At 32.1% G+C, this 17,955-nt stretch overlaps 1 protein-coding gene across 1 annotated transcript in view; it reads right to left on the bottom strand.

The window, feature by feature from the left end:
- LOC145266579 (splicing factor 1-like) overlaps positions 1–17,955 on the bottom strand; it is a 74,732-nt gene that overhangs the window by 12,126 nt on the left and 44,651 nt on the right. The window contains exons 4-7 of the mRNA XM_080122419.1: positions 8,821–8,973; positions 5,845–5,965; positions 1,469–1,621; positions 91–209 (exon numbers count right to left, since the gene is read on the bottom strand). Coding sequence (XP_079978545.1) covers positions 91–209; positions 1,469–1,621; positions 5,845–5,965; positions 8,821–8,973 — 546 coding nt within the window. The remainder of the gene's footprint in view (positions 1–90; positions 210–1,468; positions 1,622–5,844; positions 5,966–8,820; positions 8,974–17,955) is intronic.

Below are 17,955 nucleotides of genomic sequence, written 5' to 3'. Positions count from 1 at the left end.
TCTCACATCATTTCTCTCGATGCAACACAAATAGAAAAGCAGAAGTTAGTAAGTTGGGGTTAGAGTTTGGATCATGAGATTATCACTTACGCAAGACCATCGTTTTCTCTTAACGTTCCATTAAGTAAAGCCAGTTCTCGTAGCTGTTGCCTCCGTAAATCATTTTGACCCTCTGGAACTTCAATACCTTGACGGATTATTTCTTTAATCTAGGTGGCCAAGAAAAAGAAAAATGAATAAATTAAAAATAGTTAAAAAGATAAAAAAGTTCATTTTTAATGAAATTTTGTCCTAAAAAATTTTTTAATGGGTATTAAAAAATTTTTTTTAATGGGTATTAAAAATAAAAAGGCCATGAGAATAAAAGTTAAAGTTTATTTCTGTAAAATGCAAAAAAAACATTCATTAAAAGAATTATGTTAATATATATATATATGATGGACTCTCCCATCGATTTGATACACGAGTTTCCGCCATAACAACTAAGTTGCTCAGAAATCCATACAGATGATTTATTTATATTGGTGAAGGGCTTGTGTAGACCCAACCACACTTTTAGGTATTACTGCTAATCTTTGTCGGTGCAGATGACTGCTACAGGACAGGTAAAGAGTATACTGCAGGTTTTTACATCAGTTTCCTTCTCCTAGATGCATGTTTTAACGAAGGCTGGGGGTACATCTCTCCCAGTGAATTAATGCTCCCTTAGCAAAAACAAAAAAAAAAAAAAAGAAAAGAAAAGAAAAGAAAAAAGGGAAATAGGCAGGGGAAACAGAAAAAAAGGAAACGGAAAAAAAAAAAAAGGAAAGGAAAAAAAGGAAAGGAAAAAGGGGAAAAAAGAAAAGGAAAAAGGGGAAAAAAGAAAAGGAAAAAGGGGAAAAAAGAAAAGGAAAAAGGGAAAAAGAGGGAAAAGAAAAGGAAAAAGGGAAAAAGAGGGAAAATAAAAGGAAAAAAGGGGGAAAAGGAAAAAAGGGGGAAAAGAAAAGGAAAAAAGGGGGAAAAGAAAAGGAAAAAGGGGAAAAAAGAAAAGGAAAAAGGGGAAAAAAGAAAAGGAAAAAGGGAAAAAGAGGGAAAAGAAAAGGAAAAAGGAAAAAAGGGGGAAAAGAAAAGGAAAAAAGGGGGAAAAGAAAAGGAAAAAAGGGGGAAAAAAGAAAAGGAAAAGGGGGGAAAAAAGAAAAGGAAAAAGGGGGAAAAAAGAAAAGGAAAGTGGGGGAAAAAAGAAAAGGAAAGTGGGGGAAAAAAGAAAAGGAAAATTGGGGGAAAAAAGAAAAGGAAAATGGGGGAAAAAAGAAAAGGAAAATGGGGGAAAAAAGAAAAGGAAAATGGGGGAAAAAGAAAAGGAAAATGGGGGGAAAAAAGAGGAAAAGAGCACTTTTTTTTTAATTGTTGTGAAATCTTAAAGCACTGAATTCAGTTTCAATTGACTTGACGTGCAATACAAAAAGTGTGGAAGACCCCTTTTACTAACCTTTTCAACGGCTTTTTTAACGTTTTCTGGATTGATTGCAGTAACGTAAGCATGAAGAGGTTCATCTTCTCCCGGTAATGGCTGGCCATCTTTTCTACCAATTTTACCTTCTTTCACGGACCCTTTACCACGGATTATAATTTTGGCACCAGTCTGCAAAACAAAAAAGGCAACATTAAATTACTTAATATAATATCTAAGGAAAAAAAACAGTAGACCTCAATGGGTACAATTTTTTGTTTCTTGTAGACATTCGTAACACAGATTGGATTGAAAAAAGTGTAGTTGTGGTGTTCTGTCTCATAAAAAACATTCTTTCAGTAGCCTGCACAGAAATCCCACCCATACACCTATTTCTAACTAATCTGCATCAAAGTCCACGTGCAGGAGTCATGCCTCTGTGACACTACTCCTGGCATTCGACGTTATTAGTCTTTTTTATACACTTCCTATTTTGACACATTTCCACATCTCACGTGATCTCCTCTGCGGCCATCATGCATTTTTTGATGCTCTGTGTGTCACCATGTGTCTTTCTCACCTTCCTGCTGATAAGTCTGCTTTCCATACCTCTGGCTTTCCTTTCTTGGTGCTTATCAAGATATAGTCGACAAATCAATTTTTAAAGTATATAGTTTTAAGCAAAAAACATTACGTACTTAATTGTTATGTCGAAAATAGTAATATATCCAAAAATTACGAAAATTCATTGAGTAGAACAACTGCTATTGTATTTTTTAGTAAAAAAAAAAAAAAGTCTATAACTAATACACAACAAATATTGCAACCATGACAAGTAATCTAAAAATATTCCTTTCAGAGTTATGTCCCCTGCATTCAGATTTCTATCGGCTACTTTATAACATCTAATGCGATCTTACTCGATTTTATGTAAAAATTACTTTTAACTATAAACAACTTTTTACTTGAGTTTTTGTAATTTTTAGATATTACTATTTTCGGTACGACAATCAAGTCTGTAATAATGTTTTTTGTTTAAAACGACATTAAAAAAAAAAAATCGATTTGTCGACTATATTTTAACAAGCACCCTTTTCTTTTGCACTCTTTTACAGTAGTATCTCTTCTAATGTTACGGTATTCTGTCTCAACCAATGAGAACACCTAGACTGAGGCAATTTTGATTTTTGTTCCACTCCAGAGTGTCCTCCTTTTGGGGGACTGGATTTTACCTATATTTAACTTTGCCCTCGTTGGGAGGCAAGTAAAGAGAATAAAAAATTAAAAAAAACAATAGAACACGCTATACTATTACACATTCGGAAGGAATTTTCTTTTGTTTTGGGAGATGAAGATTGAGAATTTGTATTCAATTTTTTGAGACTATTTTAATTTTTGGCCGAAGTAACCCCAATCTCATTCTGCCGCATCATTTCAAACTCAGGAATCTTTAGGATTCTCAGTTTCGACAAACGTGTACCTGAAGAATATTGGTAGTCACATGTACAAGAACATTATGAAAATAACATCCATGATAAGTTGTTTAAACAAAATACCTAAAAATTATCAGTGTTTCTAAATTATAACAAAAAAAAAAAAAAAAAAATTTAATTCTAAGTAAAACAAATGGCACATCCATAATTGTCGTGTCGCAAATAGTAAGATATCCAAAAATTATGGAAAACAATAAGGTAGAAACATAATTATTCAAAAAAACAGTTCTGAAAAAGGTAAGAGTTTGATAAGGTTACATGCTGGGTCAGACATTGTGTCACACGACATAAGCAAAAAGAGAAGTAACTCAGTTGAAAGCAGACAATTTAGTCAACAAAAATAAGCACAACATGTATACATAATTTGTGAATTGTTTAAAACTAACCTTGTTTTTATTAAGTGCTTGAATTTTTTTTTATTTTTGTATATATAAAAAAAAACTGATTGAATTTGTGAGAAATTGAAAACTTAATTACTTCCCCTGTTAACTTTCCAACTCAAATCGCTAGATTTTACAAATGTCTTTTCATGCATAATTTTTGATACTTGTAGTGTAATCAAGTCATTAAAAAAATGAAAATATCAAGAAAAAAAAAAAAAAAAAAAAAAAAAAAAAGAAAAGGTTATATTGCACATATCAGTTATGGAACGAAGTTCTCCAAAAAAAAAATTTCACTTAATTTCATAAAGTAGTCTTTTTTTTTTTTTTTACAGCGAAAAAACAATTTGTTATGATACCAAGCAAAAGGTTCGATTTTTAGGAAAAGCTAGTAATAAAGATGGGGAGGGAGTGCCAGTGTTTTAACTGGATAATGGCCGACTTCAACGCGCTCATAACATGTTATTTCACTGTAAAAAAAACAAAAAAAAAAAACTACTCAATGAAATTAAATGAAATTTGTTTTCGGAGATCTTCAGTCTAAAATGAATACATACAATATAATCTTTTTTCGATATTTTCATTTTTAATGTCTTGATTAAATTGTACAAGTACCTAATTTTTCTACCCTATCGTTTGCCATCATTTTTGGATATGTTACTATTTGAAAAAAATGACAATTATGTAGGTACCATTTGTTTTACTTTAAATTCAATATTTTTTCGTTGATATAGAAGCACCAAATTCTCTTATATTGGTAAGAAATAAAAATGAGTTATAGCCTGATAAAAAATTAGTTCTTTAATTTTGCTATCATTTAATCAGTAATATACAGTGCCGCCAAAAAAGAAAGTCCGCATTTGTCATTTTTTTCAAAAACCACAAATTTAAGCTAAATTTAGACAAACCATACCCCATTTGATTCCCCGTTTATTCCTCTATAATTTTACAAGTTCATATTTGACTTAATTGAAGTATCCTAGTGTTCACGTTAATTTAAAAAATTAACTTTAAATTGAGAAAAAAACTCTGCACAATTGAAAATTATTTAAATGTAATTCGGAACATTAATGCAAAACAAATACAACATAGACACAATGAACTAGTTAATATTTAATACTATAGCCCTTCTGCAATTTTATTGCCTGTAAATTTTGAGGCATTGAATTAGTTTGCGGCAATACTCCAGTGAAATGACATCCTACTTCACTTTAATTTTTGGCCAAAGTCAAGTCAGATTTGAAATTATATCATTGCGTAGCTGTTGCTTGATGTAATGCCATACATTTTCAATAGGATTGAGGTCTGGAGATTGTGCAGGCCAACCCAGGCACAGAATATCATGCTCTTTAAGGAACCTCTTCATATTGCCAGCTGTGGATATGGGAGCATTATCCTGCATGAAGATAGAATTATCATCCAAATTCCAGAATGTACTTAGTCGAATTAATTCGACCTTGCAAGCAACTTATAGGCCCTAACCTCTCCCACCTTGCAGTGTTGAAACTGTGCACCTATGATTAAATTCTTTGTTCTTCCTTTGACGGATGTACTGCCTACCATCACTGCCTAGCCTATTGAATTTGCTTTCGTTAATCACTTTCGACTAATATGAAGAGTCATGATCTTTATCGCATCTCACGAAGTCCAGACGGTGCTTTCTGTTCGTTACAGAAATCATTGGCTTGCATCTTGCAATGCAGCCTTGCAAATTAAATTCCTTCAACCTGTTCTAAATTTTAGAAAGGAAGCACTTTTTAACAAGATTACACTGTTGCTGGATTTGGTGGAGGCTGCGGATCTTGATAACATTGTCTTCCCTGTAAGAAGTAACTCTAGGACGACCAGATTTAGGGGCATCATGAACACTGCCAGTGTTTTGGTGCTTTAGCACAATCATTCATACCATTTTCTCACCTCATTTCAATCTGCAGCTGATTTCTCGATTGGATAACCCAGAAAGGTGAAGATTAATGAGCTCCCGACGATCACTAAGAGAGACTATATGGAGTATATGGACTAAATGTTATGTTGTATAACCTAGGAACAACAACAATTTTACCATTAGAGATGCTAAGAGGTGTATATTTTTAAGCTCATTTGTTGCTGCAGAGTTTCTTTTTGCCTTCTCAATTTGAAGCTAATTTTTCAAATTGACGCGAACACTAAGATACTTCAATTAAAAGTCAAATATGAACAGGTAAAATTATAGAGGAATAAAAAGCAAATCAAATGAGGTATATGTTGTTTAAACAGTTACAATCAATTTAGCTTAAATTTGTGATTTTTGAAAAAAAAAAAAAAAAAAAAAAATGACAAGTACGGATTTTCTTTTTGGCAGCACTGTATATTTATTTTTTATTCTATACAAACTTAACATTTAAGCTTGATTACATGTAATTTCATATTACTTGCTCGTTTTAATTACTATGGCCATTATTTTATTTTTATTTTTACTTTAGGTGATCTGTATTATATATATGGCAGATATACGAAAAGAGAGAGAAAGTATTTCACTGTAATAAACAAAAGAAATCCATACCTCCTTTTCCAAATTTTTTAAAGTATTTCCACGTGGTCCAATTAAGAGGCCAACAAAATTGATATCCGGATGTTGCTCCTGTGGTATCATTACCTTGTCACTTACTCGTACAATCGGAGGCCTAGAAACAACAACAAAACAAGCAATAACAAATAAGAAAATTTTTTTTCTTCTTAAATTTCACATATAAAACAAATATGTAACAAATTTATTGAGACGTCAGCATTTGAAGATTATTGAATAGAAGAGATTACATCCTTCGACTATTGTACTCATTTGTCATCAGCAGGGAATTTAGAAATGAACTCACATTCAATGATTCATGCTTTACAAATATATCTAATATTATTATATACATTTTTTTTTATTCAAAAGGGGAAGGACTCCCAGCACTGGGGTTGATATCGTGATCTAGATAATTTTCTCTTTGACATATAGCTGGAAGTTAGGAAAGATTTGCTTTCTTTGTTTTTTATGGTATACTAGCGGGGGTACCCGGTGTTGCCCGAGTGTTTGTTTCCGGGCCGGGGGGGGGGGGGAGTTTAAAAAAATGTTATGGTAGGTAAGTAGGAAGGATCAAACCCGGAGTCATGAGTAAAAGTAGGAAAATAAAGTGTGAAAAAAAAAACAAAAAAAAAAACATCTGCAACGTTAACAGTTCGGCCACCAAGAAAAGTCCATTCCAGTTGTTTAGGGAAAAAAAAAAAAAAAAAAAAAAAAAAACGACTACGGTAGGTCGGCGCGAACGTGAAAATATAATGTGAATTGTCTAGCACGCTAACCACTACGCCACAGAGCACTGCAGCTTAGTTTAGTGATTTTAAATAACTTCACATGAAAGAACTACGAAGCCAAACCGGTGTTCTCTTCTCAACTGTTCCTTGTGAACGATCCCCAAACGGTGTTAAGTGGTGGCAGGGGGAGGAGGAATTTATTAGAGAGAAAATATTTTACCACTTCCATTGATCTTAACCGATTTTGGCCGTGACTTCTCAGCAGAAAAAGTATAGAAATCTAAGATTATCGCGGAATTTGAGAAATAATAAGCCTATAACACACCTCAGATATTGTTCTGTCGTTTGTGCATATTATATTTGCATGAAATATCTTGATTTTTAATCCTATTAATGTCAAAATCAGACGGGAAAAAATGAGTTCATTTTATTTATATAGAGAAGAGATAAACCCTTTTCAAGTTATTTAATGCTGAATCCAGTCAATTTGGTAAATATCATTAAGCTTTGAGTTACCAATATCTTAAGATTTTATTCTGCGTTCATCATGCACAGTGGGGATTGCAGAGAATTTAATTTATTTAGATGAGGATTATTCAGTCTCTTATTCTCATTTTTAATGGCATATCAACCCTTTTTAGGAATTCAATAATTTTGGAAAAGCTTTTATGCTTCGAGTTCTTTATATATTTAAATATTTATTTATAGTGTGTTCAATTTACACTGGCTAAGTTGAACATCATTTGGAAAGACGAGGCAATCAAGCTCAGCTCAAATATAAGACTCATGCGTTCCCCCTTGTTCACTCAGTTTTCTTGTATGTTTGTGAAACATGGACATTTTTTTTTTTTTTTTTTTTACAAGGAAGTCACCACTTATCAAGGCCCGGATGCCACTCGGGGATAAGGATTATTGCGTGTACAGTAATCAATGGGATAATATCGCAGTAATCGTTAGTAATGGATATCTGATAAAGTGCCTTACTTAAGGGGGCGGTTCAACAGGAACTTGTTTATGTTGGACTTGAAGACATCCTAGTTGTAGTCAAGTTGAAAATTATTGAATAGAAGAGATTACATCCTTAAACTATTGTACTCATTTGTCATCTGCAGGGAATTTAGAAATGAACTCACATTCAATGATTCATGCTTTACAAATATATCGAATATTATTATATACATTTTTTTTTTTTATTCAAAAGGGGAAGGACTCCCAGCAAACGGAAGAGAGTCCCACAGATGTGCACTTCTAATTTTAGATATAGGTTCGTTGGACATGGATCTAACTTAATAATTTGAGTTGAGCCCAAAACAATAAATGTTAAGGAGTCATAATAGGGTCCAAATTGAAAAAAACTGACTTTTTTTTTTTTTGCTCAACATACACCTCCAAATACCCGGGCAATGTCGGGCACCCATGCTAGTTCTTTATATGTTTAAATATTTATTTATGGTGTGTTCAATTTACACTAGCTAAGTTGAACATCATTTGGAAAGACTAGGCAATCAAGCTCAGCTCAAATATAAGACTCCTGCGTTTCCCCTTGTTCACTCAGTTTTCTTGTATTTTTGTAAAACATGGACATTTTCAGCAGAATTAGAGAAGAGGATTCAGGCTCCAGAAATGGGATGCTTCAGAAGACTGCGTGGCATCTCTTACAAAGACCACATAACCAACGAGAAAGTCAAAAACAGAATAAGGCAAGCCATTGGTCCTTATGTAGATCTTCTCACCAGAATTAGGATGCGCAAACTAAAATGGTTTCGCCATGTAACAAGAGAAGCAAAGCTTGCCAAGACATTGCTCCAGGGAACAGTCAGAGGAAGAAGAAAGAGAGGAAGACAGAAGAAAAGATAGCAAGACAACATCACAGAATGGACAAGATTGAGCAAGGTGGTCAAACATGCAGAGGACAGGGAAGGATGGAGAGGACTGGGTGACAGGTCATCTGTAGTGCCCCAGTGGCAATCGCTACGGGGCAGGTGAAGAATGTGAAAGTGTTTAGTTTGTTTTTTGTTTATTATATTTTTTTTACAACTCTTCGTTTATTTTCATGACTTCTTAATATTCCACAGAATCTTGGCTTTGGGTGGGGGTACGTCCATAGTATCACATGCATTTTTTCTTAGGGATACAACTTGACTGCCAACACAACAGTAATATGCAAATACTCAATCAAATAAGTAAAAAAAAAAAATAAATAAAATAAAAAATAAAGTAAAAATAAAATTAAAAAACTCACTTGTAATCTGACGGCGGTTTGTAATCCGTATTCAAATCAAACGCTTGTTGAATCAACCGATGTCGATCTTCCTCTAATTTTTTTCTCGTTCGATAATCTCGAGTGTTTAACCGTTTTCCCTCATGGTTATAGATCGGTTCTGGTGACGGTGATCTGTGGAAGGAAGCAGTCGGTCAGGACGAGCTTGCAACGATTTGCATACAGGCTTAAGGGGGATCTTATTTAACCAAAGGTGAGCAAGTGGGGGAGGGGTACAAGAGCAGAGAACGCCTTTGCTACGCATTCTAATTTTGTTAAGTTTATGTGCATTTGTAAGAAAATCATTGCTTCGATGTGATAGTTGTTTGTTTGATACGAGGAGGGGGAAGGGCAGTTGCAAGAAAATGTTTTTCTTCAGCAGCACAAATGAACTTGATTTCTGATTTTTAAAAAATTAAATACTTTCTCATCGGCAATTTAAAGTCAAGGTAGTTGGCCAGTTAAGGGTGACCAAAGCTTCCCATAAGAGTGATTTTGAAGCCTTTAAACTGAGGAAAGTAATTTTGGCTTGAATTGAAGTTGAACGGCAAATCTAACGTTTCATTTGTATTGGATTCTTTTTGAGTATTTTCAGAATTCAATTAACGTAACCTGTCCTTCAGGTGTACCTTGTCAAACTCTGAGAATCTGCACAGAACACGAACATTGCTATCTTCATGGTCTGTTTGAAATTCTGTGCAGATTCCAAAGGTTAACAGCAAGACTGCCGAGTTCAACAAGATACACCTGAAGAAGGTCAGAGGTTACATCAACTGACATTGCGAAAATAACTCAAAATGAGAACAGTAGTTCGAAGAATCCAACTACAAATAATCACGCCTTATCTAAAAAAAAATTCAGAAACTAAAGTTTTTATTCATTTGAACTCTTAAACCAAAGATAAACAAATTTTCTCACACACTCCTCTCGAATAAAGATTGTTTTTGTCATTAAATAATGTCTCATGGAAACTTGTTAGGAAATCAAAAGAAATTCAAAATTTTAAAAATATGTATATCTGATGTCTAATTGGTTACGAGTTAATGGTTACGAGGCATTAAATTAAATCAAATGTGGATTGTTTGGATTCGTACTTGAGCAAGCAAAACGGGAAGAGGATTTAAAAAAAAAATTGTGAAAAGGAGAGAAGTGAAAACTAAATCCAGGAATCTAAGAAATGTCATATATATATATATATATATATATATATATATATATAATTTACATTATTCAGACTACCATTATCATTTGAATGTTTCAGGTGAAGTAAATCCATACCTTTCTCAAGTGCATTCTTTTTGAACTAGGGAATCTTCTACAGAAATTCTTCAGTGTTCCTGTAGAAAGTTTCGAACTGAACCCTTTATGACTGACAGAATAAGAACAATATACCCCTGCAGATTTAATAAAGTGTTCAGTATGAAATTTTGTATGGGTGTTTTGAGGTTTCCCAAGTTAGAAAAAAATAAAAAAGGCACTTGAAGAGGTTGCCGGTTACATCAGCCAAAATATTCTGAATAATCCAGATACATACACGTGCATATATATATATATATATATATATATATATATATATATATATATATATATATATATATATATATACACACACAAAGGATGAATAAGGATAAAACTTGACAGAACACACACGCAGTATAAAAAAAAAAAGAAAAAAAATTATGAATAACAGTTTTAAGTTACTTTTATGAGACGCTGGAAGGAATTAGTTCTTTGATATGACAGGGACACATGTAAAAATTTATTTTTCCTTTGGTGCAAAAAAAAAAAAAAAAAAAAAAAAAAAAAAAAAAAAAAAACTGGCACTTACACAGAATAAGAGTTATCATTGGAATTTTCAAGGAAGTTTACGTAAAACTGCAGAAATGTGCCGAAATGAAACTATAGCAGCCAACGTCATTTATGCAAATATCTACTATCATTTATCATATATATTACAATAGAAAAATGCGAGCATGAAAAGTAATATGGTTAAGATTAAACATGGAAAAGTAAAGGACTTGTTAAAACTGGAAAAGAAAAGGACAAGATATTCTAGTAAAAAATATGATATATTTATAACTTGAAATATTTCAGCATTAAGAATTTTTTTTATTCAATTTATAACATCATATAATCAATTCTTAATGCTGCAATATTTTAAGTTATAAATTATTATATTTTTTACTAGAATATCTTGTCCTTTTCTTTTCCAGTTTTAACAACTAGTCCTTTACTTTTCCATGTTTAAGCTTAACCATATTACTTTTCATGCTCGCATTTTTCTATTGTAATCCATGATTTTTCCAGGCTTCCAATAAATTCGCTTGTTCTTCGTTTAATTTCAGTCTTATTTTTTTGCCGCTATAAACATAACATACACATATGTAATAACAATGTATGGCACTCGTCTGCTTTCAATAAAATACCCCCAATTATCTCCCTTTCATGTTTCCTCTTCCAAGAATATCTGTTGACTCATTTGGTAAACTTACTTAGATTCAGAATAAAAGTGAACGTCCCAGAAAGAAAAAAGAAAAAAAAAAAAGAAAATAAAAAATAAAAAAAGATGTTTTATCGAATAAACTCCTTATAATAATGTTCATAAACGATTAAAAAAAAAAAAAAAAAAAAAATCTTTTATAATATGTCCAGTTCTTTGATACGAAAGTTGCAACAAAATGATAAACTAAAATATAATCTTGCTTTGCTTTAGCCGATGCAAATTATTTTGTAAACTAAGATGACAATTTTTGTTTTTTTAACTTATATTTCATCGTCATTATTATAATCCATTTAAAAATCAGAGACACTGGTAGATGTCGGATGACTTTAAGAAATTGATTTCCTAACTCTGGTCAGTTTATATATGTCATAATTTAAAAAACATTTACAAAAGTGACATTTTATTTAAAGAATATTTAGCTGACAATTTGTAGAGTAAGGAGAGAATTTATTTTAAAATGGTTTAAATTGTGACAATTTGAATTAAAAAAGTTAAAAACTTTAGTTATATTTATACTTTTAGTTAAATTCATTCAAAAGAAAATATTTAGCTGACAATTATTTTTATAGCGTTATAGAGAATAGTTATTGGCTCGCTAAAAATATAAATTAAAGCATATATGGGTGAATTATGGACAAGAGCTGAATTTCCATTGCAAAACGCAGATTAAACGGACATATGTTAATATTCATTCATGTTAAAAATTATCTGCTGTGTGAGAACAGAACTTATGTGAAAATTGATTTTTCTTTACAACGTTAACCAACGAGGCATTTTTATGCCAACAACAGAGTCAAACATTGTTATGATTTAAACATGTTAGAATGATTGCGGATGCATTATTATATGGAGAAAGAATAACCAACACGAGTTGTAAACCAAGCCAGAATTCTTAGAAAACGTGACAAAATGTTACGTGACAACAACAATAAACAATGGTTCTTAGCCAGAATTCAACCTCCTTACAAAACAAAAATACAGAAAAAAATTTATGAACCTCAAAGAATGAAAATGTCATATTCGAAAAATTATGTAAATTAATCGGGTAGTTTTTTCTTTTTTTTTTAACGGTTAATAGTATATTTGAACCATTACAGGACTGATTTTTAAATCTCTATAGTTTGAGCTGTCTCCTTTTATTAATATGACAGATGGAAACATGCCTCACTTAGTCATAAAATTCAATTCTCTCTCTCTCTCTCTATATATATATATATATATATATATATAGAGAGAGAGAGAGAGAGAGAGACAGAGAGAGAGAGAGAGAGAGAGAGATTTGTATGTGTACATACATACGTACATAAACTACTCAATTTACATGATTTTTGAAATATTTTTTAGTGACAGGTACATAGATCATGAAGATTTTTGTATTTTTGCTTTTTTTTTTTTTTTAATTAGACTGAATTTGCACCAAAATAACAAATGGACAAAAGGCCAAAAAAAGTCAACTAATTGCAAAGAAAACAAAGGAGATAGAAAGAGACAGAGGCTCTAATTGCAATAGAATGGCAGAGACTAAAAGAAATTTTAATGATTTCGATTAAAGCCAAGATTAAAAGAATCAGATGAACGATTCTTTGATCAGACAGAGTTACATTTGAAAATTAATGTTTTGACTTTTAATTTAATAGAGTACATGACACATCACAAGACCTTGATTTGTGCCTTTAAAGTTTGGATCTGCCAATTTAATGCTTTTTTTTTTAAAATACTGAAATAAATTTCCAACCGCTATTTGAATTCATTATTAATATACTAACTGTACAGTAGTGTCAGGTTTGTTTGGCAGGTCATATGCTGCATGTCAGACCCAAGACTTCCAAAACTTCTTTTATGGTCAACTATCTAAAAAAAAAAAAAAAAAAAAAAAAAAAAAAAACTGCAGAAGGACAACAGAAATGATCCAAGAACATTTAGTCTGAAGGTCTCACTCTAACAGTTTAGTTTGTATTCCTGCTTGTGAGAAACCAACCCAAGACAGATGTTCCTGACATATTACAATTCACAAAAGGGCTACAATTGCTGCATCTGTATGCACTGAAGAACTCAAGAGGAAATGTGATATTAAAAATGACAGTGCAGTCAGCATCTCTGCTACAAAATCATCCCGCATGAGGGAAATACTTCAGAGATCTAATTGGACCGACAAACCCTCACTAGACCCACAGAACAATTGTATTATTGCCATCAATGGAAGATCACTAATTGTACCGATTCGGTATTGCTTGGGAGTCTTTATACATTTTTGTTTTGTTCACTCTTTAGATTTCCCTTAATTTCAAAAAATATGTACAATTTTGAAAAATTTAATTCTTGTAATAAATAATCAGGTTTTTAAATTCAATAATCACTTTATTATTTTTTTTTTGTTATTCTTTTTTATTTAACAGGGTTTTAAAAGTTAACTTGAATCATTGTATCATTTTGTAATCAAATTATTAATTGGACTAAATTGTTATGAAACTAGAAACGAATGTTCTGTTACAGTACAACACTGCTTTAATCTATATATATAAAAGCGAAAATGTGTGTATGTATGTTCGCTTTTTGTGTATGTCCAAGAATGGCTTTTTTCCGAGAAGCGGTTGGTCAGCTCAAAACTTCTTAAAACTTTTTATATCACATATAAATCATAATATCTACAAGTTAACAACGGAGGTCGCCTGTCTATTTAATTTGCTCAACTTTGAAAAGATAAATATCCAACATTTTTTGCTTGCCGCATGTGGATTAGGTTTTTTCGTATAATAAAAGCGACACCAATTCTGGCGGTATTTTTCCGGTCGTGATCGCCGGAAATGTCCAAAAGCAATCAGTTTTGATCAATATGGAAATTTTCCTTATATCAGACAATTGCTATTCAATTTGGACAATCCCCTTTTTATTGGGAGCTGGTTTCCCCCCAATATCTTGGGAAAATAAAAAATTTTAAAAAAGCGTTCATGCAGTAAATAAAATACTACTCCGTAGTCAAAGTTGACCTCATTAAGTCATTAAAACGTGCACCTGTCAATTCTAAATAATTAAATAAATTCAAACATATTTCCGTTACTATTTCGTGGTGGCCCAGTGGTTAACGTCGCACATTTTTTTTCACACTTTAATTTCCAACTTTGCCTCAAGGGTTCGTGTTCAATCCTCATACTTACCTAACAAAACTTTTTTTTTAATTTTAAACCCCCCCCCCCTCGACACGAACACCCAGGTGTTTTAATTTACTCAAAACCACAAACACCTCCAAACACCTTGGCAATGCTGGGTACCCCCCCCCGCTAGTCTATTTATAAAATGACAGGCTAAATAATAACTTAACCTTAGAAAACTCATTGTTTCCATCATGTGATTGCATTTTTTATTTCAATATTCGATTAATAGTACAGTAACATGATTAAATGTGGATTTGTTAAAATTATCAGCGGAACTGAAGAATATTACCCCCCTTTTTTATTTTCATTTTTTTTTTCAAAGGATTATTATCATTGAAGGTATGCTAGCCTACCAGAATATCTAAAGAGAAAAAAAAATTAATGCATTTTTTTAGTAAATCGACCACCCATTTTAGAACAATTTGACAATTTTAGGCGAAATTTTGTGAATTTAACCTAAAAAAAAAAAAGCTAAATTTGCGAAATTTGGTTTAAAAAAATGGGTGCTCTATTTACTAGAATGTTGCATTAGACACTGAGCACCCCTACAAATATTGACTTTCTTTTTCTTTTTGATAATCTTGTAGAGTTATGTCCATTCAATAATAATCCGTTGAAAAAAATTGGAAAGAAAGATGAACATAAAAAATGGGGGGTGGGGGAAAGTTTTCAGGTCCACCAAATTATGTTATCACGAGAAATACATAAAGTTGTCATAATTTTATTCATATTGGTAAAAGAAATGAAAGGCAGTGTTTGTCTGGTGACCATGTGAAACTTGAAAAGTGACTCCCAAACTAACCTATCTCTGACCTGGTCTTTATCGCTACCCCAAATCCATCCTTATCACGTCCTCTTCTATTTTCCATGGATTTTCTCTACCACCTCAACTGTTCTACATCTACTAACCTACACATTTTTATTGATTCTTTCTATGTGGCCAAACCAACATAGTCTCCAGATCTTGATATCTTTTAAATTGGTAGAAACTAATTAACAAATTCAAATTAATTACACACTTGCGGATTTTAAAAAGAAAAAAGTCAAGTATTATGGTTGATTTTTGCTTCTAAACTCTGGGAAAACCTGAATTTTCAAATGTGTCTCTGTCGTAACAAAGAACCAGGTGAACGAATGAATAGATTGTGAATTTACAAAGATCACCTAAACAAGATGGAGAAGAGTCACCGGATGAACGAATAAACTTTTGATAAAAAAAAAAAAAAATTCAATATAAAATTAAACAAATACAAGACGTCTTTGATGCACATTGGTTAGTTATCCAAAAGAGGAAGCATTCACAGAATTATAAGAGAGAGAGAGAGCAAAGATAGTCAAACTTTGAATACAAAGAGGGTCTCAAGGGGGGGGGAACACACAGAGAGAAACTGGTTGGAATTTAAAAATTGTCCAACCAATTACACTAACAGAAAACTTGGTAGGTAAAAGTACAGAATAGTTAACACTCGATAACTTATATAATAGTTGATCATCGTTTGCACCAAAGTGTACCTGGATGTGCTGAAGAGTGTGATGATCCCCTGCTGCAATAAGGTAGCTGGCAGACCATGGGTGTGACAGTAGAACTCAGCACCGGCCTACTAGTCCAAAGAGACCCAGGCTCAACTTCAAAAGGAGTGCTATGACTTTGTATCCTTCTCTCACTGGCTGCCCTCCTCTTTCGACCTGAACCCGCTGGACTACTTCATTTGGTCATACCAACAGGAGCTCCCACAACACCAAAACCAGCCTGATTGCCACCATTCACTGAGCTCCCGCCAGCATTTGTAGAAAAGAATGCTCCGAGTTCTAAAGGCAGTAATTGAGGCTAAAGGCAGCTACATTGAATAGATGTTAGTTCAACTACATAATCAAGTTACCGGAGTTGATTTTTTTTTTCAATAAGTTTTAAAATAAAGCTGTAATGTTGTTTTCTTTAGGGCAACAACTTTATCGTTTCACCCAATATATATATATATATATATATATATATATATATATAATAAACCAATGTAGCAAATAAATGTTTTTGAGTTTTTGTATTAGGGTTAAGGTGGTCAGCATTTCAGCACTTTCTGTAAACCACCTGGATGATTCCGATGATAGAACAGTCCTTATACTGTATATGTATCCTATATTCCAAGTATGATATACAAAACACACTTCTTTCAAAAGAAGGAAAGATTTAGTAGCTAAGAAGCATTTTGCACGGTTCCAATTATTAAAAAAAATAAATAAATAAATAAAAAATTCCTTTGATTAAAATTTTATCCAAATTTACTGAAACCATGTGAAAGGATTTAGGGTTGAAAAATAAAATTTTTTTTTTTTTTTTTTTTTAAACAAATTTGGAATTTACAAGAATTTATGCTTCGGATCCCTGTCTGTTCCCGAGTTAGGTAAAACATATGTAAAGAAATTTGGTGGTTACATTAACGAAAAGGTTGTGAGAATCAAACCCTATATGGAGAACAGTAATTTTCAAATACAAATTTATAAGAATTATCAAAAGAAAAAAAAGACACTTATTTTTTTACTAAATAAAATAAAAAAAATTTGAATATTTATTTTTTGCTCAGTTACTTTATCATCTGATTTATGGTGGAAAATGTTGGTCATAATTTTTACACCAAAAGTTTGGTTGCTTTTGTTTTACAGCATATCAACCCTTTTCAGGTTATTTAATGCCGAATCTTGTAATTTTGAAGACAATTTATTTTAATAGAATTTTTTTTTTTTTCAAGTCGGACCCTAACTGGTACTAAACACTCCGGGTCAGAGTGGACCTGGGAGCAATGGTCATTAAGAGGTGGCTCCACACTCCCCAAACCCCAAAAACTGGGGGTCTCACCATTGGATATAGTTTAAGGTCATATCCAGGACCACAACAAAAGGTATGATTAACAGCTTGCAACAGATCAGATTTGGAAGTCAATTTCATTTTTCACACACGCACACAGGAAAAATACCAAACTGTAGAAAACTTAACAGAAAATTTAAAAACATATCAGAAAAATCTAGAAGTCAATTCAGATTCTTAGAAAATGATTGGGGGGGAAAAAAAAAAAAAAAAAAAAAAGACGCTAATTAAAACTGAAAATTTCCAACAAAAATTTTTGATGTTAAATCCTAAAATTTGAGGATGACAAATTAGTTTAGCAAATTGATTCAGTTTTTAGGTTGAAACTAATCAGATAACAGACTAAACTTCAAAATTATAGTTTTGTTACACTTTGGTTCAATGATTAAATTCAATTCGATGATTAAATGTAACTTTCAAAATCCTATTATAAAAGTGCAGCAATTAAAAAAATCAAAGGAAAGAGACTCTTGGTCAATGCCGAGCAGGTAAAGTTTGGAAATTGCATAGACGAGAATGTGAGAATCACACCCAGTACGAAAACACTAATTTTCAAATAATTCAAATACAATTCATAAGAATTGCTAAGAAAAAAAATTAAA

The sequence above is a fragment of the Euprymna scolopes genome, chromosome 41 (assembly GCF_053919585.1).
Source record: "Euprymna scolopes isolate OS-2025 chromosome 41, ASM5391958v1, whole genome shotgun sequence".
Taxonomy (NCBI): Eukaryota; Metazoa; Mollusca; class Cephalopoda; order Sepiida; family Sepiolidae; genus Euprymna; species Euprymna scolopes.
The sequence above is the reverse complement of the archived record's forward strand: the minus strand, read 5'-3'. Positions and strand labels throughout refer to the sequence as shown.